Below are 23239 nucleotides of genomic sequence, written 5' to 3'. Positions count from 1 at the left end.
ACGACATCAATTTGAAATCATTACCAGCAACACCAGTGTGTAAAATTTTAAGGATATTAATATCTGTCAGTTGAAATAACTACAACTTGCCGAATATTTGCACCTCACACAAAGTAAATTCATTATCTGGGCCAGCTTGTATCCGTATAGTATAATATCATCATATCGATTTAACACGTTTTACACAAACAACGTACACCCGCACAAGTGTGCACATGTGCAAGCAATTCAAATTATCTTCATTCAACATATGGAAACATTACCATAAACATGGTCATTGTTTTCACAGAAACATTGAAAGGTTCTCACTTGTCTGACATCCAATGCCGGTGTACCCAGAAGCACATCCACCCAGACACTGTCCTGTGTTCTTGTCACAGACTTCTGTGTTGTTCAGACACCGACACTGTTTATCACAGTCGGTACCAAACCAGCCGTCACTGCAAACTGAATTGATGAAAGGTTACCGAAAAAAATGAAAAGCGACATTAATACAACACAGTAGTACTGAAATGTATATAAAAAGTTAGTTTGATACTTTTCTGTCTTACCTACACATGGTACCCATACTTGTCGGAAGTTACTGACCAAGACAGCTGAATGTCTATCACCGTCACATACAGACGTTTCTCCGATGTTTTAGTACAACTATCAATGCACAGTGTGATTAAACGCAAATATTTAGGCCCATACGAAAGTAATAAGCGGTGACTAGTTATGATAGGGTATTAATAACTATCAGTTCAAATATCCAGTACTTACCGAATATTTGCACCTCACACAAAGTAATTTCATTATCTGGGCCAGCTTGTATCCGTATAGTATAATATCATCATATCGATTTAACACGTTTTACACAAACAACGTACACCCGCACAAGTGTGCACATGTGCAAGCAATTCAAATTATCTTCATTCAACATATGGAAACATTACCATAAAAATGGTCATTGTTTTCACAGAAACATTGAAAGGTTCTCACTTGTCTGACATCCAATGCCGGTGTACCCAGGAGCACAGCCACCAAGACACTGTCCTGTGTTCTTGTCACAGACTTCTGTGTTGTTCAGACACCGACACTGTTTATCACAGTCGGTACCAAACCAGCCGTCACTGCAAACTGAATTGATGAAAGGTTACCGAAAAAATTGAAAAGCGACATTAACACATCACACTGGTACTGAAATGTATATAAAAAGTCAGTGTGATACTTTTCTGTCTTAGCTACACATGATACCCATACTTGTCGGAAGTTACTGACCAAGACAGCTGAATGTCTATTACCGTCACATACAGACGTTCCTCCGATGTTTTAGCACAACTATCAATGTACAAAGTGATTAAAACGCAAATCTTAAAGCCTATACAAAAAGAAGATTTGATGGCTTGTTGTGCAAGGATATTAATAACTGTCAGTTGAAATAACCACTACTTGCCGAATATTTGCACCTTACACAAAGTAATTTCATTATCTGGGCCAGCTTGTATCCGTATAGTATAATATCATCATATCGATTTAACACGTTTTACACAAACAACGTACACCCGCACAAGTGTGCACATGTGCAAGCAATTCAAATTATCTTCATTCAACATATGGAAACATTACCATAAAAATGGTCATTGTTTTCACAGAAACATTGAAAGGTTCTCACTTGTCTGACATCCAATGCCGGTGTACCCAGAAGCACATCCACCCAGACACTGTCCTGTGTTCTTGTCACAGACTTCTGTGTTGTTCAGACACCGACACTGTTTATCACAGTCGGTACCAAACCAGCCGTCACTGCAAACTGAATTGATGAAAGGTTACCGAAAAAATTGAAAAGCGACATTAACACATCACAATGGTACTGAGATGTATATAAAAAGTTAGTGTGATACTTTTCTGTCTTAGCTACACATGATACCCATACTTGTCGGAAGTTACTGACCAAGACAGCTGAATGTCTATCACCGTCACATACAGACGTTCCTCCGATGTTTTTGTACAACTATCAATGTACAATGTAATTAAAACGCAAATCTTTAAGCCCATACGAAGGTAATAAGCGGTGACTAGTTATGATAGGGTATTAATAACTATCAGTTCAAATATCCAGTACTTACCGAATATTTGCACCTCACACAAAGTAAGGTGTTTATCGAAGCCTCCTGGCACCCGTATAGTGACGGTGTTCCCTGTCAGTGGCTGGCGGCAGGTGACGTTAGCTATAGGAGGAGGACGTTCAGTTGACGACCAGTTGTAGCACATCTGGCTACCCACAAGTATCTCCATGCCGTTGTCTCTGTGCTGGACTGTACCAAAATGAACTTTAAATGTGTACAGTTTTAACTGCAGGGTTATGTGTGTTTCTGGTCCTTGCTTGGCGTTAGATATAGGCGCGTATTAAGTTGATGACAGTTTCAAATATGGGTAACGTATGAATATCATATCCGTGTTATTGTTTCTTCCCAAGATTCTTAATGTGTTTACTTTATATGAAATTGAGAATGACTGATTGTATGCCTATAAGGGTTATGGTTATAAAGGAACTGCTCAATGACATTATTTACTACACTATAGCCAGCCAACTTCCTATCCCGGATTAGAATTGGTCGCCAGTTGCATTATGCTTTTTATAAATAAAACCAAACCAAATTGATCTGTGATCAGGCTATGTTTACTCGGTGTGTTGAGTGTCATCGTACCCCGACAGAGGGGACGTTGCTTACAATGGCAATACATTGTGTGACCGCAACAGATCCGATCATTTACTTCAGCAGAAATAGTTTTGACTTCCGCAAAAAACAAAACAAAAGGTTACCTGTAATGTCACTTTTTTATACCTTTATATTCATCAATATTCAAAGATGAACACAATTCGATCAACACATCCACACACTTTGGGATGAGCAAACCTTTATGTAAAAGGCCGTACTTGTTTGTTTAAATGTTTAAACACAAACAGAATAATTAGTGCTACCTATGCGGATACTCACTGGGCGTGTGATTACGTAGATACAGTTTCAAGTGCTCTATCTTGTCTGTGGTTTTCAGAGATAGCCGCCAATAATGTTGATCACTGCCTTGTCCTGTATGTGTACATGTGAAGGGTTCTTCATAAAATTCTGTGGTAGTCCTACCATCTACTCCAAGCCTGGCTGGGAAATAATAGCTTGTCATGTTATTTTTTTCTAAAGATTCTGTATATGTGGAACTCTGTACGGCAGGCATTCCCAAAGCAATATTTTCTGAAACATATATAAAACATGTGTGTTATCATTGGTTTCTAGGTGAACATTTGCGTTTCAACTTGGGAATCACATGCTAATAATATCAAGTTATCAAAGCTAACTGGTGAAATCAGTAAATAACCACACAAGATCAATAAATATTTAACAAATTTGCAGTGAAACACACGGCATTCGGTTTAGAATCACAAGAGGCATTACAATGGTATGATTGTGGGTTCGAATCCCGTGTCGCCCCGATTATGTTTCTAGGTTTGTCAGCACCATACCCGTGCTCGTGGGTTTCACCGAAGTGGTAAACGTCTTATACCTGCATCACTTCGGGCTTTCCTTCCACATTAAGCTGACACACCGTGATATAACTGGAATATGTGGCAACATCAACATATAATAGGCCCTATTTTACATAAGTGCACTGACAAAGGTCATGAATTTCTTACCTAGGTTATCCCAGTGTCGATTCACAAAGGCAGATAATTCTTAAGTACTCTTGTTGACTTACACCATCAATACAAAAATCCAGCAACAAAGGCACTTGAAAGTTAATGCTTCAATTTGCCGCCACTAACCATCATCAGAAACAACCTATAATATCCCCACTGCCACATAAGAACGTATTTATGAGACAGGGAATACCATTTTGTCTGAATACCATAGATAAATGTCGAACATAGATACTAGTAACTCTAGTGTACTCACGTTTCTGACAGTACGCACCAAACCATCCCTTCTGACACCTGTCTGGACTGCCGACCTTGGTACAGGGAGCGGAGGGGAACACGGTGCAGGCGCTTGTGGTGTTACAGTGACACTCTGCGGCTGTTGGATAATTAAACTTCGTGTCAGTTATATATTTCTTGCGAACCATACCCATCGTATTTATGTCGGTGTTGCCAAAGAGTCAAGATGGGGTTCAGGTGAACACGTCGGTTTCAAGACCATATATATGTAAAATTATATGTGTGAAATGTTACTGTTAAATATACTGAACAACAAAAGTTCCTGTGACATTGAATAAGTTTTTATGCAAAGTTATGTTTTTTTTACCAAATCTGAAACAATTTCGGTTTGCAGCAGATACAAGACTCATGTAAGTGTTCAAATGGTTTAATTTGCCATACTGACTTCAGAATATGCGTGATTTCATAAAAAAATGAACATGCCAAAATGTCAATTTACAAATGAATAGCGTGTGTGTCCACCTCTAGTTGCGATGCAAGCAACACATCTGCGTCTCATGGAATGGACCAGGCGTCGCACAAATTCCTGTGGGATATCTGTCCATATCTGCTAGAGCATGTTTCGAAGTTCCTGGAGTGTCTGTGGAACACGTGGTTGACGTCGAAGGCGCCGATCCATATCATCCCACATGTGCTCGATTTAGGAGAGATCAGGTGAGCGAGCCGGCCAGGTGATGACATTCACGTTGTTTTGTTGAAGTGAATCCTGAAAAAGTCGAGCAATATATCTGGCCGGGCGTTGTCATGTTGAAAGATAATGCCTGGGCCATGACGACGCCAAAACGGTAGAACAACAGGGCCGATGATCTCGTCGCGGTAGCGCTGTCCATTGAGATTTCCCACTACCACTATCAAACGGGTAATCCCACCCCATACCATAACGCTGCCGACCCCGAACCGATCTTCTTCCATGACACAATGATTGACGTAACGTTCACTTCGACGTCGGTACACTGGAATCCGTCCATCGCTGTGGCAGAGGTGAAAACGAGACTCGTCGGTGAATAGAACTTGTCCCTACTGCATGGCCGTCCAGCGTAGACGCTGTCTGCATCACGTCTGGTAGGTCTTCTGGCGATAATCCCTGCAAATCTGAGGCGGCGACGTACGGTTTGTGAAGATATTCGTCGAAGGCCAGGGATGCTTCTTGCAGTCACTGTTGCTGGCTGGAATCGATTTCGTAGGTGTGTTGTTCGAATCCAGTTGTCTTGTCGATTATTGGTTACGCGTGGCCTGCCACTCCGAGGATGGTCTCTGACTGCATTCGTCTGTTGCCAACGTTGCCATAAACACGAAATGGTGTTTCTGTGGACGTTAAATTGTCTTGCAACATCACGTTGACTCGATCCTGCTTCAAGCATACCAATGGCTCGCAGACACTCATTTTGGACAGGCGTGGCATTTCGTAATGTTAAATAATTGCGTAATTTTGTTTTTTTTCTGAGTGGTTGTTGTCAGCACGATGCTAAAGAACGCGTATGGAATCCCGTTAATGCACATGTTTTTATACCCATTCTTGGGTAGTGAAATGCATGGGGCTTTTGCATGGAGTGCATGCTTTTCTGTAGCAGTTGCGTTTTTTCGACTTGATTCCATACATGTACGACAATACTGAAAACCAAACTTTACTTGTTAGAAAAAAACACTAAAATATCGGTGTCACAGGAACTTTTGTTGTTGAGTATATATAGATATAGCAATGTCATTTGAAATCAGTCACTGCATGCCTATGTATCATTGCTCTACCTGTTAGAGGCACAGTGCCAGAGACCACAATCACTCCGAGCAGGATTCTTTCCATGGCGTGTCTTTCAGGAAGACCTGATTGAAGAATAAGCTTAAGTCAATTGCAATGACATGTGCATGCAATCAAACCTGATATAAATACTTACCTTTGTAAATGAATAGCTTTCTACAAAATAATTGACTAAAGATGACAAAAGACTGCAACCACACCAACGAGCAAAAATGTATTATACCAAATTATATATCAGGCTTGACAAAAAAAGACTAGAAGATATTCTAAATGTAACTTTTGTAATTATGAAATGATTAAACAAACAGCAATGAGTACTGTATGGTGCCTCGCGTGTGTTGAAAGGGTAGTACAGTATGTAAAGGAATTATTTTTTTTACCAATGCATTGGTTATCTTCAAAGCTGCGAACACAAGTAAGAGTGTACATTCTGAAACGTGTTGCTGGCCAGAGATCGGTGCATATTGCAACAAACCTAGAAAGTACTGTCTGACAGACAAATTACACATGATAATCATTGGTTTGTTTGTTTGTTGTTTTGGGATACGATGACATGCATCAACCAAGTCAGCGAGCCTGACCACCCGATCACGTTAGTCGTCTTTTACGGCAACCATGGGTTGCTGAATAACACAGGAAAAAAGACTTAGGTAGGATATTTTCCACGATAGTGTACTTTGCTGCACCAAAACTGCAAGAGGCATCAGACCACCTTCAGTGATGCTCAGATGAAAGATTGTAACCGAAGATTGGCTGGTACATTAGTACGTGTTTTAGTGTCTGTATTATCAGTTGTGAAGAACAAAACTACGTGTATTTGTTATATTTGTGTTACTGACGGTCAGCCGTTCTAATCATTTGTAAAAATTAAGCATTAACGAATCTATCGTCGACACATCAAACGTATTTTCATCCATTGAATAAATTTGTAAATGTTATATGAACTTCAAAACCTTGCGATAAATGTACTTGCAAAAAACATTTAAAAATCCCGTTTTCTCATTTCAAACTAAATCTGAATGTATGTTTTGAGTGTTATATCATTAGATGTATGCATCATGCAGTTGCAAATGTCTTGGCACTCTGGGGTGTTCTCAACCTAGGCCCAAGTCACTGTAGAATGATATCAACCAGGGCCCAAGTCACTGTGGAGTGATATCAACCAGGGCCCGAGTAAATCTGGAGTGATATCGACCAGGGCCCGAGTAAATCTGGAGTGATATCGACCAGGGTCAAAGTCACACTGGAGTGTTCTCAACCTAAGCCCAAGTCACTATGGAGTGTTCTCAACCTAGGCCCAAGTCACTCTGGGGTGATATTAATTAACCAGGACCCCAGTCACTCTGGAGTGATATCAACCAGGGCCCAAGTCACTATGGAGGGATATCAACCAGGGCCCAAGTCACTCTTGAGTGATATCAACCAGGGCCCAAGTCACTATGGAGTGATATCAACCAGGGCCCAAGTCACTCAGGAGTGTTCTCAACCAGGGCCCAAGTCACTCTGGGGTGATATCAACCTAGGCCCAAGTCACTCTGGAGTGATATCAACCAGGGCCCAAGTCACACTGGAGTGCTATCAACCTAGGCCCACGTCACTCTGGAGTGTTCTCAACCTAGGCCCAAGTCACTCTGGAGTGATATCAACCAGGGCCCAAGTCACTCTGGAGTGTTCTCAACCTAGGCCCAAGTCACTCTGGGGTGTTCTCAACCTAGGCCCAAGTCACCATGGAGTGTTCTCAACCAGGGCCCAAGTCACTCTGGGGTGATATCAACCTAGGCCCAGGTCACTCTGGAGTGATATCAACCAGGGCCAAAGTCACACTGGAGTGATATCAACCTAGGCCCAAGTCACACTGGAGTGATATCAACCTAGGCCCAAGTCACTCTGGAGTGATATCAACCAGGGCCCAAGTCACTCTGGAGTGATATCAACCAGGGCCCAAGTCACTCTGGAGTGTTCTCAACCTAGGCCCAAGTCACTCTGGGGTGTTCTCAACCTAGGCCCAAGTCACTCTGGACTGATATCAACCAGGGCCCAAGTCACTCTGGAGTGTTCTCAACCAGGGCCCAAGTCACTCTGGGGTGATATCAACCTAGGCTAAAGTCACTCTGGAGTGGTATCAACTAGGGCCCAAGTCACTCTGGAGTGATATCAACCAGGGCCCAAGTCACTCTGGAGTGGTATCAACTAGGGCCCAAGTCACTCTGGAGTGATATCAACCAGGGCCCAAGTCACTCTGGGGTGATATCAACCAGGGCCCAAGTCACTCTGGAGTGATATCAAATAGGGCCTAAGTCACTCTGGGGTGTTCTCAACCTAGGCCCAAGTCACTCTGGAGTGATATCAACCAGGGCCCAAGTCACTCTGGAGTAATATCAACCAGGGCCCAATACACTCTGGAGTGGTATCAACCAGGGCCCAAGTCACTCTGGAGTGATATCAACCAGGCCCCAAGTCACTCTGAAGTGGTATCAACCTAGGCCCAAGTCACTCTGGAGTGATATCAACCAGGGCCCAAGTCACTCTGGAGTGATATCAACCAGGGCCCAAGGCACTCTGGAGTGATATCAACCGGGGCCCAAGACACTCTGGGGTGATATCAACCTAGGCCAAAGTCACTATGGAGTGTTCTCAACCTAGGCCCACGTCACTCTGAAGTGCTATCAACCTAGGCCCAAGTCACTCTGGAGGGAGTTGAGCCGGGTATTGAGTTGGGCCTCACACACGGGTCGACAATATGTGTTGAAGTAGTATGTCAGACACAATGTTGCCACATTTAAATAAAATCATTGACATACCCCACAGTTACATGAATAATATCTTCGTAGTCAACGTAACATCGAAATAAATCAAAATCAAAAATCAAATAAAAGATAGTGGGAGTTTGCCATATGACATGCTGTTAGTTTCCAGGCCATGGGAGCATACATGATCAAATGGATTTAATAATACACCTCATGTATCGTCAAAGTCACATTGTTTTTTTCATATAAGTGGGGATTGATTCGTTGTTCTACCTCATCGTCTTAGACTTGACACTAAACACTTGAAATAGGATTGATGAACATTTATGTGTCGTTTATTGTATCCGATAGTATTTATAACACGCTGTTGTTTGCCGATACAAAATACGAATTAAAACTGGGAGTCTTCTGATGTAATTGCGTAACATAATCCATGTACGCACAATCTACATGTATGTCATTCCTCACACACGAAAATTGATGAATTTCACAACTATAATAACCATAAACACATTACAAACGACATCTAAATTTTTGTACACATAGTACGAGCGTTGACGTAAATGTATTTATTTTCAGCGAGATGTTTGGAACAGGGCACTGGAAGTTATTTAGGAAAGGCGTTTAGACGTGAACCTGGCTTTGGTAGCAATTTCAAAACAGAAAAGTCAATCGCTCTTTGTGGTATTTCAAACAAGGTATGGCTGTTCTGTTACAACATATCTTGATGGGGCACATTTGGCAGTGAGTGAAGGGTCATATTTTGATTCATTTACATCGTCACCAGTCCCAGGACCACCCAGTTTATGTAGAAACCTCCATCTACGCATGGGCAAAAGTCCCAGAGCACATACACGATCGCTATGGACGCAGTTGCCATTGAATATACATTTAAATCAGAATTGAACTGATATTTACATTTACTGCAAGTTTCATTAAAGGGTATGAGTAATCGGACATCGAAACATTTCCTCAGAGATAAACCCTTTCCATATTCATAAGATATCTCTGCTCAAAGCAGAGTTGATTGTGGTTCCGGCGATATCATGAGCATGCGTATATCAATCACTATCAAACAGTTAAGAAAACCAGGTGTTCGCGAAAAGCTGGGCGTATTCTGCCCCTTCGGTAGTACCCGTCATAAACACAATTTGCATAAAAAGTAATTATAAGTTAAACAGCGTTGAAAATTATATGGATGGATCACTGAAAAAGCGTTAGAATGTCCGGCCCACCGGTAGAAGCCGCTACTCACACAATTGGCATAAAAAGTAATTTGTGTTGCCTGACGTCGCCCAGCAGTCTCCGGCCATGCGACGGCGGCATGTGAACAACCAGACAATCAAATGATGGACAAGAAAATCTAGTGACACGATAGCGCATTTACTGATCTTCTTGATCTGAAACCAGTATGTTAATTTTCAATTACGTTTGCTGTGTACAAATGTAGAGATTCTGCTGCTTACAAGTAAAGAAAAGGAACATTAGCACCGCAGTGATGGGGAGGGTGGTGACAGTTGTAGTGTTTCGGTTTAAACATATATTTTGGAATTGACTCAGCACAACTGATAATTGCTACTGAGCTAATGGTGAAACTAGGCGACTCTAACAGCAGAAACTTCGACTCAGTTCAAGTAAATTATAAAACGTCAACGCCGGAAAACAACATGGTTGTGACTATTTCCATGAAATATTATTCGTTATTTCATGTTTTTGTGACAATATTCAGGAGTTCCACATGGATCTACTTCCGTGATACCAGTTCTGAACTGTCCCAAGTACCATACGTGTTGTAAGAACCGACTGAACTGGTGACTTTGTGACGAATTGTTTATAACCGTACCTGTCAACCACTAGTTTGCTTGGCTCAGTCTATGGCTATTGAAAGCTCTAAAACGGGGAAATATAGCCTTTCCATTCACTCATGTGTTCATGTTATCTTATGCTAATGCTTATTGTCGCTTGTCATTATACGAATCTGTAAAGCTTATGAGGAAACCTTCTGCATGTGCATTGAGTGTATGGTTTAAATAATGAATGACCAAACACCGAAAATTTCCCCAGGAATAGTTTCGCTCAAAGCAGATACATTTGTATTTAGCTTTGAACAGAAACTTCTAAATTAGTAATAAGTCTGGCATACACAGGATTACTGACAAAGCGTGTATTAAGACAAAAAAAATTATATCATGGCACATGACATTCAAAATAAATTTGGCGTTGGCGGTTTCTCATGCTAATACTTTTAACAACACCATTGTACAATTAATACATCAAAAACATTATGTGTCTGAGCATCAACCTTAAATGGATACAGCTTACTGCCTAAACATTGGGAGCGAACTACAAGTACGTTACTAAAGCATGTGCATCAACCAGGATTAGAATCAATTTAGACTGACCATGGAATGTAGTCGGGTATAGAAACGAAGCAGTACTTGGCTGTCTCCCATTAAACATACAAGCTAGATATGATGGGGCAAAATGGCCCTGGAACATATAACTGCCACAATGATCGGAAATCACTGCGTTTTTAACTGCGCATACCCCAAAAATGACTTAGATGATGATGACATTTGATAATGTAGAAACATGAGAAAAATGCATGACAAAAACGTTTCCCAGGTATTGCAGAGTGAACCACTGATGATTGCCACTGTCACAACATTTTTGGCCTACTCGCTCGCCGTGTAACCTGGATCAAACAATTCTGAGCAAGAGTCGTATAACGCTTTTTTAAAACTTGGTGGAAAGAGCATGCTCAATTGTACCTCAATAGTTGTGAAATGAAGACACCAAGGGCTGGAGCCGCAGGAATATTGTTCAACTTAAAAGGAAAGTTGACTTTTGGAAAGTTGAAGTAATCCCTCTTGTCATACAGTCTTGTTAGAGAGTGTTTCGTCACTCTGAATTTTTATGCATATACCTGAAGTTTAAGTTAAAATTTTTGGCCAAATTACCTTGTTTTGACTTTGCAGAAATTCCAATCAGCCAGAGATGCAGCACACTTTGTGCACATGTGAATGCCTACTTTTTGCCAAAATGTCCTACTCCAAGTTATACACAAGTGTTATCGATGTGGTGGTCCAGTTTTTTCACATATTGTTTTCTCAGTTAATTTCCAGATGGCATTTGCATTCATGTTTGACAAATTTACCGGAACCACTAGCTGTTCTGTGAGTAGCTGTATGCAAGGGAACCACATCACGCCGGACATACTGATGATATACAAAAAGGCTCTTGTACCAGACTCGAACAAAGTTCTTTGCTTTGACAGCGCTTGTGACCAGAGGCCATATAAGCGTGGATAGGAGGCATCGTTAGGTCTTTCATTGGCAGACAGGGAGTAAGATGGTAAGAGCTAGCTGAGATGGTTCTGTGTCTGTAAACTTGTCAAAGTATCTGCCATAACATTGTCGCGACCTGGCAGATGTACCGCGTTGAACACAAATTTGTGAGTTGCTGCTGTAAGTACGAAGTTCCGATGGAAGATCATGACTGGAATTATTTATCTACCCTTATTTAGAATTGTCACTGTTGACATATTATCACACATGGAACATATGCTCTTCGAAATCCACAGGAAGCATCTACAATGACGATGACGTAACAATAGGGTAGATTTCTAATAAATAATATATACTATTGACATATCTTCTGCTCTACATGTAGGTCAAACAGCTTCTTCAGCCATTTGTCCATAAACCACTTCCCTCGGAAATAAAGGCACCAAAGCCGACAGATGTTGCGGCATCTGTAAACAGTTAAAATTGCGGAGCTGCTATCATGTCCTGCCTGGGGAATGTTCTCCGCATGTTTAGGGCATTACATTCCTTGGTCAGAAAGACATGATGATGTAATCCTGGCACAGCAAGGGCTGGATTGAGTCAGTAACTGACAAATGAGCGACCTGGACGGATTATTTGTTTACGTGCTCCCGCTCACTGAGTAACATCCTTTGGGTGATTTTCTTCTTGCCCACACTCGAGTCCAATCTGCAAAATGCTCACTACAGTTTGTGGCTGGATCCGAGGACTAACATTGTGTAGTAATAGAATTGTTTATCACGAAGGTGAGGTGAGGTGAAATGGGTTTTAACGTCGCGTCCAAGATTATTGCACTTATATGGCGACGTGCATGGACGCGTATGTATGTGTGTGTGTGTGTGTGTGTGTGTGTGTGTGTGTGGCTGCTTGTACTAGTCCGGACTGATGCCGATTTATAGTGCTAGCTCACTGAGATACCATGCCACAGTTTAACATGAATACCCAACTCAGACACAGTATACTGACTCCGAGCTGACCAGTCCGTGTTTTAGCCCCTTAATGCCGAGCGCCAGACAGGGTAACAACAAGTACCATCTATAAACGTCTTTTGGTATGACGCGGTCGTGGATCGAACCCGGGATCTTCCACTCTCCAAGCGGACGCTCTGCCATTAGACCACTTGTCACGAAAGTGCCACATTCAAGGATGCATTGAAATTAGCTTATAGGCGTGAAAAAGGATGTTGAATTTGCTCATGTATGCATTGGGCTCAGTATAATACCCTTGATGATCTTATAGCATCATCCACTTTCACATATGTAAATAAATACTCTTCCTGTCTTATTAACGAATTTAGACTAGGATGTTGGTCATTAAACTATGGTGAAGATAGGCCAACAATCATCCTCTTCTTTCCGAAATATTTTCATTCTTGATCTTATGCCGGGGTCGGGGCAAAATGATGTCTACTGAAATGGTCAAATAAGAAAAAACTTTATCAAGCAAAAGCGTATATATCCCCAAGGATTCGTTCGGGCTGCCAGTAAATTCCAGCAGATATTGGTGAGTGTTGATGGTTTTACAATACCAGTCAGAAAACCATGCGTTAGTCCATGAATACGTTGTTGACCAACTGAACTTTGTCACATTGGATAAGTGTCTCAGCTACGACCCTGGCGTTCATTAGGGATGGAATGCAGTGCAGTCATTTGTCACACTTGTCTTTGGATGGTCCTATTTTCCTTTCCGATTCTCCATTTTGGTTACACTATGACTGGGTGTGTGACTTGTGACACGTAAAACAAATGTGCCTAAATGTACAGCTGACATGCACAGATCGATCAGCGTGTTAATTATTACACACAGGCATGGGACATTACACACAGGCATGGGACGCCTGAATCTGTCAGCAGTGTGCTGTCTGCTCTCGTGTTTCCTTCGCATATATATATTGCATTGTAATGGTGGTAACAACAAGGGAGAGATTCTGTCATGTGACTGATATCTTGGCAAAGCTGACAGGCCTTGACACGCTGACCTATGAATGTCCTTCAGCAAATATCGTCGTCCACCTTACTTCCAGTTTTGTTTCACAGGCAGAGCTGTAGCTTAAGCAGCAAACCTGCTAAGATACTGGTAAAAACAATTATAGTTCAGTTCACAATGTTCTAATGAAAAGTTTCGTTCAAATATTTTGGAGATTTGCTAAACTATACATTTTTGGAAAGGTTAGGACCTACTGAACCTGAAAACCAATGTTCCCATTTTTTTCAATGTCTCTATGGCGGCCATCTTGGAATTTCACAATGGCGTCTACCAATAACTGTTTTTCTACTATATTTCCAAAGATAAGTCAACTTAGCTTGTAATTTTCTTGGCTAATTCTATATTTTTGAGACAATGAACACACTGGAAATACTTGCAGCATCATGGAAATGATTTAATACAAATTATGCGAAAAAGTGGCTCCTTAAGGGGTAATTTTGCATTTTAGTAACAGGTAACAAGTAGGAAAGGTGATTTTTCATGTACTTATTTTTAATAAGGGTTAAATCATAATTTCAGCAGGTTCGTCACTTAAAAATGTTGTAAAGGTAAAATAATGGTAAAAATTTTGGCAAAACATACATATATGTATGTACTTGTGAGGTCCCCAAAAGGGTAAAATAATAAATAACTTGTAAATGATAATTCTAATCTGGCTTCCCATGGGCCATTTTTGTCTATATTATTTGAAATTATGATTATGTTTTTGAATCCAACGCAGTCATGTCCGATACTGCAATGAAACAATGCATCTAACCTAAACGTGGGCTCCTGAAGGGATTAACGTATTTGCTGAAAAGAAGCAAATGGTATGATATTTGAGTTAGCCTAAGACTGGTAGCTTCTGAGTGTTTTGACTCCTTGTATGTCTTGTAGAAGTGTATATTCCAGCTAACCACGGATAGATTTATAAATGAAAAAAAAATCAGGCTGCTAGGTAAGGCATGTTTGCTCTCTGGAACATCGGTGTTATTATCCCCCGCCACATTTCGTTTCCAGAGCAGATCTTGAAAACCGTACCATATTTCTTCACCAAACTTAACACATAGATAGATCTAGTGGTGAACTGGTGCCTTTTGATAGTTTGGGATTTAAAAAAAAATAGTTTTTCGAGGTTCCATGGTAACGACTTTGATTTAGACAGAAAATGGCAGTAGTCCTTGTTTCCGGAGCAGATCTTAAAAACCGTACAATATTTCTTCACCAAACTTGGCACAAAGATAGATCAAGTGGTGGACTGGTACCTTTTGATAGTTTGGGTTTTTAATTTTTTATATTTTTCGAGGAATATAGGAATGGGTGCTGTCCGTCCTTGTTTCCGGAGCAGATCTTGAAAACCGTACCATATTTCTTCACCAAACTTGGCACATAGATAGATCTAGTGGTGGACTAGTGCCTTTTGATAGTTTGGGATTTTAAAAAAAAATAGTTTTTCGAGTTTCCATGGCAACGACTTTGATTTAGACTGAAAATGGCGGTAGTCCTCGTTTCCGGAGCAGAACTTGAAAACCGTACCATATTTCTTTACAAAAAGGCCCAGTGAAGATAGTGCACAGGAGCTTATGCATTGCACACACCCGACATGTCATATTGGCGGGGGATGTGAGTATTTCATGCTTGTTATTGTAGGATTGTTGTACCTCTCAAACCAGTAATTCATCCAGCAGACAGTGTAATTAGAACATTCCCCAGTGTTCACTTGTATACTTTAGTGTTTACGATTCAACCGACACCAATCCCGTCAAAAGGTAGGTCCAGGTTGGTGAACCTGCTCTCAGGTTTTTGAACAAAGTGGTCCCAACACACCTGTGTTACCCACATAAACTACTTTCATATAGTGTTTTTTTTTATATTTTCCAAATTTGAGGCTAAGCTCCTGAGTCTTCATTACATTTTAATCAAATACATTTTCAAATATCGGCATAAAGAGATATATATATTTACAGTCCTCTCAGATTAAACTTGCAGTTGTCAGTGCTTCATTTTTAATCAACAATTAGATTCCTACCAGACCTTGTTGTTAGCAGTAAAGGAGCGAGCATCACTGCAGGATGGTGAATTCATCGTAATTAAGAAGAGGCAACTAAACTGCACAACAGAGACTCTGAGGAACAATGAGGCTAATTGGCATAGGACTTGCTACTCTAATGCCACTTGCAATGTGCTAGAGATCACTACCAACGTTCATTGTCTACTGGATCACATATCCATAGGGAACGGGGGCGTCATTCAGGCGTTGATACAAGTGAACCATCAACTTCTGCTGCTGCAACAACACAGTCAGCGACACGACCACTGGACAGAGACTTGTGTTGTTTTTTTTCCTTCAAAAGGGGTTGTGACCAAACGTTGTGTGCAGTTAGAACTGAGAATGCAGGTCAAGCTCTGAAAAAAGATGTGTTCCTCTCCTCCAATCCAGAACTTAAAACTAGACTTGCATCTTGCATCGCCGAAGGAGATGCCCACTCTATTGATGTCCAATATCACAAAGATTGTTGGACACAACATGTATTTCATGTTCTGAGAGATGAAGCCACATCTAGCAAAGGAGATGAGAAGCATGGGTGTCCATTACAAATTGCAAGTTTCATTGAACTTGTGGACATCATTGATGTACAAACCAAACGTGGTGCTTATCTTTCTATGGCAGACACCAGAATACCTATGTGAATACGTTAGGAGGAGCAAACGCTTTGGCAACTCATTAATTTCCTTATACTAGAAAATGGCTGAAAGGCAAGATATTGTCTCAGTTACCAAGTGTTAAGTCCGCCCTGCAAAGCAGTAGAAGAAAACCATCTCTCTTGTACTGCCCAGATGCCTGGGAGGTAGAGATGATACAATGTGCAATAACTTCTGATGACACAGACAACATGGAGATGGTCTACAGATATGCACAGATGTTCGTCAGAGTATTGCAGAATTCACTAAGAAAGAGCAGTCACAAAATTGCATTGCCGTTTCCAGCACAGTGGAAGATGTGCACTTATCCGCTTGATTATGGCAGGGCCTGCAGACAAATTAGAGACTGAAGTCAGAACACATGTAGTAGATGGAGCTGCCCTCAACATCAGTCAAAACTTGATGTTTGGTTTCAAATCCAAGAGGCAGTTGACATACCGACCAAAAAATGAACAATTAGGATTTCGATCCCAGCATGCAAGAGAAAATCCTCAAGTGGTGGGTTGGTTGGTTTGTTGTTTAATGCTGCACTCAGCAATATTCCAGCTATATGACAGCGGTCTGTAAATAATCGAGTCTGGACCAGGCAATCCAGTGGTTGATGTCATGAGCATCGATCCACGCAATTTTGATAACATAAACTCAAACATGGCAGTACATGAACTGGCATTAGAGAAATTCCTGGAGGATAAGCCTCATCTGAAAGTGGTGTGCATTGAGGCAACGGCACATGTAGAAGATGCAGTCCAGGACAAACATACGAAGGCCGAATATGTGAAGCAAGCCAATGCTCATCTGTTACAAGTTTTGACTCAGGAGGATCTGGTGAAGAAGCTTCAGGATTGGGAAACAGATAAGTCAAAGAATGCTATGTTTAGATCATTAAAGAACTACCTGCATCGTGTAGACATGCGGTGACAAGTCCAAGCTCATACATGTCCTAGAGAAGCTGGTATCTGAGAAAACAGTACAAGGGGACTCTTTGCCAGACGAAGAGGCCACTGAAGTGGCCCATCAAAGCAAGCAGATTGCAGTTGTAGACGGAACGGTACTTGTCCAGAAGCTGACTAAGAAACCAGCAACAATGGTTACAGTGAGAGATCTGAGCAAGGTTATCTATTAAAAACTGATGAATCTTTTGATGAGATTACTCTTGTATTTGACACCTATAAATCTGATTCCCTGAAGAGTACAACCAGGGAAAAGAGACGCCATGGTCAGGACCCAGTTCAGTACCAAGTCAGAGATGAGACGAGTATAAAGCACATAACGATGGGCAGATTCCTATCACATGACCAGACCAAAGCAGATTTGACCGTGTATTTGGAGAAAAGGACTCTTGACTACAGCAGAAATTCATCCAAGCTTGTGATCACTTCAGCATCTGGAACAAACCAAGACGTACAACTAACATTATTTTCACCGGACACTGATGTGCTGATCCTGGGCATAGCCAACTATGATTTGCTACTAAAGAGCACCTCCATCTCAATGACATCGGATGTTCTGCAGATCAAACCATTCTGGAATGTTCTAGGTCCATTAAAAAGGCCAAAGCTTTACCTGCATTCCATGCTCTCTCAGGCGCTGACAAAACTGGAAAGTTTGCAGGAGTTGGTAAAGTTACTTGGTTCAAGATCTTCCTTGAAGCTGATGATGACACAATTGAAGCCTTTAGGATGTTTTCATACGATGTCAAACTATCAGAAGATCTGATGACAAGTATGGCTAGGTTTGTGTGTTCTGTTTATTGCCGACAGGAATCAAAATTAGCAACATTCCAGAGTTGCGATGGCACTTATTCTGCAAGTACATTGCGGACAGTGATAAACTGCCACCCACAATCGTTGCCCTTAAACAGCATATAATGAGGGTACATGTACAGGCTGGAGTTTGGGGCCAGGCAAGCATTGAACAACAAGTTCTACTGGATCCGATGCAATATGGCTACCCCAAGGACGTCGGAGGTCAGCTTAGACCGACTACCACTGATGTTCTTCCTGCACCAAAGGCCATTATCGAGATGGTGAGATGCCAATGCAAAGGAGATTGTTCGTCACAAAGGTGTTCTTGCAGTTCAAAAAGCTTAAAGTGCACTGAACTCTGCTTAAGCACTACCCAGTGTAATAAATGATGAAGACTCACGTACTGAAAACCGGGATTCGGATGACAATGATGATGAAAACGATGACTGATACATTATAATGACAATCATAAACTGTGCCCATAGTTGATGTTGATTTGAAGTTATATGAAGATTGTTTGATAGAGGTGTCAAGATGTTGATCGCAAGCAGAGACACTATTTCAGTATATTTGTTGTAAATTTTAATATTTTTGTGGTTAAAAAATGGTTATTCAAAATAAATATCTGACTTTACATTTTACGCGGATGATTGTTGTTAGTCTGAGCGGATTCCGGTTGACTTAAATCACATGTTTATTCAGCAATACTTACAATATGTGTGGCCTAGAGGCAGAGTTATCGAGCAAGTGTTTTTTTTTGTGGTCGCCATTTTGAAAATCCAAGATGGCTGCCATTAAAACCCTGAAAATAATGGGAACATCAGTTTTCCTATTCCCTGTATCCTAACAATTCTAAAAATATATGGTTTAGCAAATCTCCAAAAAATTTCAACGAAAATACATAAGGAACTGGACTATTAGTTGCAATACTGGGCGACGCTCATATTTATCCACATCATTGTCATTGTTTTGTAAAGTTCCTTGTATTGTTTTCTCGTCAAACCATGAGGTGGTCGAATTCCGAGAATGTCATGAATATACTCGATTACCCTGTCTGAAGATCAATTCCTGGGGAGAACAGAGAAGGGTCGAATATAATTCCTATTACCAACGTAACGCATCCTAGTGTTGTTTACATCTAGCAATTCAGCAATGGTTTGTTTAGCGCTGACCCTTTCTTCCCCAATGGTGGCATCGGGTGACACAAGCAATGTAATGGTATTGGAACGTACTTCTTTCTTGTGATAGCAGCAGGCTTATTTCATTGGTAAACGCATTCTGTTGAGGACAAATGCTGGTGGCTACGTCTTATGTACAAGATTCACAAATGTAAATGTAGGTTCCATTAACACTGGAGCTGCTGTTGTATGTGTGGCGCTATACTTATAACAACATGGTGGTTACCTTGGATTGACAAAGATACGAACGTACGTGCCTGAAACAAGGCTGACCAGCACATGAACACATATGCGTGAGCAGGTAGTTTCCCTGTCGTCATACGAGAGCTGGTTTTTGCCTGACTAACTATGGGTCATAAGAAAATGAATTAGTCAAAGTAGTACATTGTTTGAGTAGTTCATTGCAAGTATTTTGTATATAAGTGACAGCCAGTTGAACTTGATCGGTGTCCAAATGGACACAGAAATGGAAAAGAGTACCGGGCAGTCATCAAGTTTTTGAGAAAAGTACTCCTCAAGAAATTCATGCCCGCATGTCACAAGTGTATGGAGATAAGTGCCCTAGCTATTCCACTATTAAACGTTGGGCCGTTATGTTTAAGGCTGGGTGAACAAGCCTTAAAGAATACTTCCATCAATGACGATTCAATCAAGGAGACAGAAAAACTTTTACTTTCAGATACACGTATGAGCATTGCTGAACTTGAGGAAGAGACAGCTCTAAGCCATGGAGCAATTGGAACTATCATTCATGAACATTTACAAATGAATAAGATAGCTGCTCATAGGGTGCCAAAGTTTCTAAATTCTCATCTTAGGGGGAAAGGAACTGACTTTGCCAGAAAAAAACTTAGAGCTAATTGAGGAGGATTTCGTCAAATTAAAAAACCGATTAGTAACAGGCGATGAAACATGGGTCTACCACTATGATCCCGGGTCAAAACCATAATCCATGACATGCCACTATTCCACTTCTCCGGCACCAAAGAAATTCAAATCTTCAAGATTTGTGAAGAAAGTCATCTCCTGAGAGATTCTATCAAAGAAAACCATGGAAAAGAGGAATGCTGACTGCTGGAGTTCTACAACTTCGTGACAATGCGTCTTCTCACACCGCTCGACTTGCAAAGGCTGCTGTGCTACAATGCGGTTTCGAAGAGCTTCCTTACCCTCCACACTCGCCAGACCTGGCACCACGTGCTTTCCACCTGTTTCCTAAACTGAAATAACGCCTTCTTGGAAAGCGCTCTGACGACAATGACGACCTCAAAACTGCCATGGATGGGTTTTTCAGGGGGGCTTCAGAAAATGTCTCCCTGACAGGAACTGAAAAGCTTCACAATCGATATCAAAAGTGCATTCAAAAGTAGGGAGAATATGTTGAAAAATTGAATTAAAAACACTTTCACAATTGTTGGTTTTGTTTATTAGGCTTAGAACATTTTGACCAGCCCTCGTAATAAACAAAATTAATTACACCGACAATCACATAAGGCAACAGGTAAAACCCTGTGTAGAATGCAATGAGATGCATAATGCTTCTGTAGTATGATGTAGACACATTCCTCACCCCACAGATGACATCGTTACCTTGTCACCTTGCTGATGGGATTATCTTTATTTATGTACGATGACATGCAATGAACCAAATCACCGAGTCTTACCATAAAGAGACCCGTCAGATACAAGCATGTGAGTACAAGTGAGTGAGTGAGTGAGGTTTTTCGCCGCTTGTAGCAATATTCCAGCAATATCACGACTTGGGACACCAGAAATGGGCTGCACACATTGTACCCATGTCGGGAATCGAATCCGGGTCTTCGGCGTGACGAGAGAACGCTTTAACCACAAGGCTACCCGACCGCCCCCATGATGTCATGATTATGTGTGAGCAGACATGTTCATATTTAAAGCAAACAGAAAAAACACGCCTGGGTGATTATCGCCGGTTCTAGTCCTCGTGATTATATTAAGAGATTTAATCAGTGTGGATTGGATGACCATATATGATTAATTTGGTTTCATAACCTCATACAATTTGGTAATTTACATTCAACTTCATTTTACAAATATTTCCGTTTTCCAAGTGAGTGCTATCGGTATTTATCATATAATGGGTAGGTTTCTCGGCAGGATAAAGCCAACAAACAAACATGGCGTCGCCCTTGTCATTCGGCGATCGAGTCAGAATTAACCATCGGGAATCCGGATAAACTAAAGGGATAATTGCTATCATTATCAAAAGAACAGTCTAATATACTTAAAATCAGTGTCTAACAGGCAACTTTGAAGATATAAATTTCGAAACAATTTTGCGAGGGCACTAGGCCTAGCCAAGTGGGATCAGTAACCATATCTGTGCTTATCGACCTCTGCGGCTTGAAACCTTTTCCATCAATACCTATAATTTTACAATACATTTATGACTTATTTCAAATCACCTCCGTGATATTGCTGGAATATTGCTAAAAGCGGCGTAAAACCATACTCACCCACTCACTCACAACGTCGGTATATCATTCACGATGTACCAGTAGTATGTATTAAGACTGAATGGTAAGTGCCTCACCTTATACAATGTCTGTCGTCCCAAACTGTCTGTTGTGAGTTATGTTCAAATGCCCAACTCTTAAATACATTACTTGTGAGGAAAACGTGGCCTCTGTGTTATCTCAGAAGTAGGAAAGTAATTAATGCCGCCTTGTAAGCCTTTATGTGTTTGTGTTCGTATAAATGTGCTGAATACAGTGCGGAGCTAGTTTGTCCAAATATGGTATGGTATGGTGGCTGATAAGATCCGTCGCCGTATCACCATATTCACGCGACATGGGTACAAAGAGATAGTACGACACGACATGGCGATATTGCGACTTGGTATAGCGATATTGTGATACAGGCATAAACGAAATAGCGATAACACGCAACGACATAGCAATAACACAATGGTCACAATAACCAATATGGTCATGCCACACGCGCCATGGTGGTCAAGCGCGATATAACGGCATGGCGATATAGCGATACTGCGATATGGCGATATAGCGATACTGCGATATGGTGATATAGCGATATAGCGATATGGCGATAAAGCGAAATGACGATCATGCGATATGGTCACGCGACACGGCGAAATAGCGATTTGGCGAAATTGCGAAATGGCGATACGACACGTCAAAAACGGGTTCAAACGTAATTTCCGACCATAATGCATTAGGGGCTGGTCACATGACAACCTTTGGAAACCATACCATGTGTTATAGATATATGGAAAGCACTTGGAAATGTACACTCGACAGTTTCACTAATTTACATAAATCGAAACCATCAAACTAATGACTTTATAGCCATTTGAAGTTATGAAAAACAAATCTTTCGGTGATTTTGAACTGTCATTCAGTAACCCCTTATACTTCAAGACCAATGTCGAAAGCCCCGACAGTATGGTATCCGCGGAAAGAGCCGACAATGGGCAGTAATTTCGCTACAGACAAATATAGGACATGGGGAAAATCGGACAAAGACCTAAAAAGGGCCACGCGCATACATGTACATTAAGCTGGCCTCTGTAACTGCATACTAGAAACTTGACCCAGTAATTCAAAAAACTATTTGTTGCAACTCACCCCCCCCCCCCCCTCCCCACACACTCTTGTTTACATTAGGATATCTCCATTTTTTATGTCAGAGCATGCTCATAGTGGTTAAAGCGTTGACCCCTCACGCCCACATGAGTACAATGTGTGAAGCCCATTTTCCGGTGTCCCCCGCCGTGATGTCGGTATTACATCATGTCATAATAATCTGTGTTTGTAAATAAAGTGACAAAACCCTTTCCACACTCATAAG

The 23239-nt window shown here is 41.2% G+C and overlaps 1 protein-coding gene across 1 annotated transcript; it reads right to left on the bottom strand.

The window, feature by feature from the left end:
• Positions 1-283: 283 nt before the first annotated feature.
• On the bottom strand, positions 284-22001 carry LOC139446414 (uncharacterized). The gene is made up of 8 exons (XM_071227741.1): positions 21963-22001; positions 5720-5794; positions 3933-4052; positions 2982-3233; positions 2109-2297; positions 1655-1792; positions 982-1119; positions 284-447 (listed from the first exon to the last, which is right to left on the bottom strand). The coding sequence occupies exons 2-8, from the start codon at positions 5772-5774 to the stop codon at positions 284-286; spliced, it is 1056 nt and encodes a 351-aa protein (XP_071083842.1). The 5' UTR covers positions 5775-5794; positions 21963-22001.
• Positions 22002-23239: the final 1238 nt, after the last annotated feature.

Source organism: Haliotis cracherodii, unplaced genomic scaffold, assembly GCF_022045235.1.
Source record: "Haliotis cracherodii isolate W230 unplaced genomic scaffold, xgHalCrac1.p SCAF_6, whole genome shotgun sequence".
Taxonomy (NCBI): domain Eukaryota; kingdom Metazoa; phylum Mollusca; class Gastropoda; order Lepetellida; family Haliotidae; genus Haliotis; species Haliotis cracherodii.
This window is presented reverse-complemented; position numbering and strand designations above follow the sequence as displayed.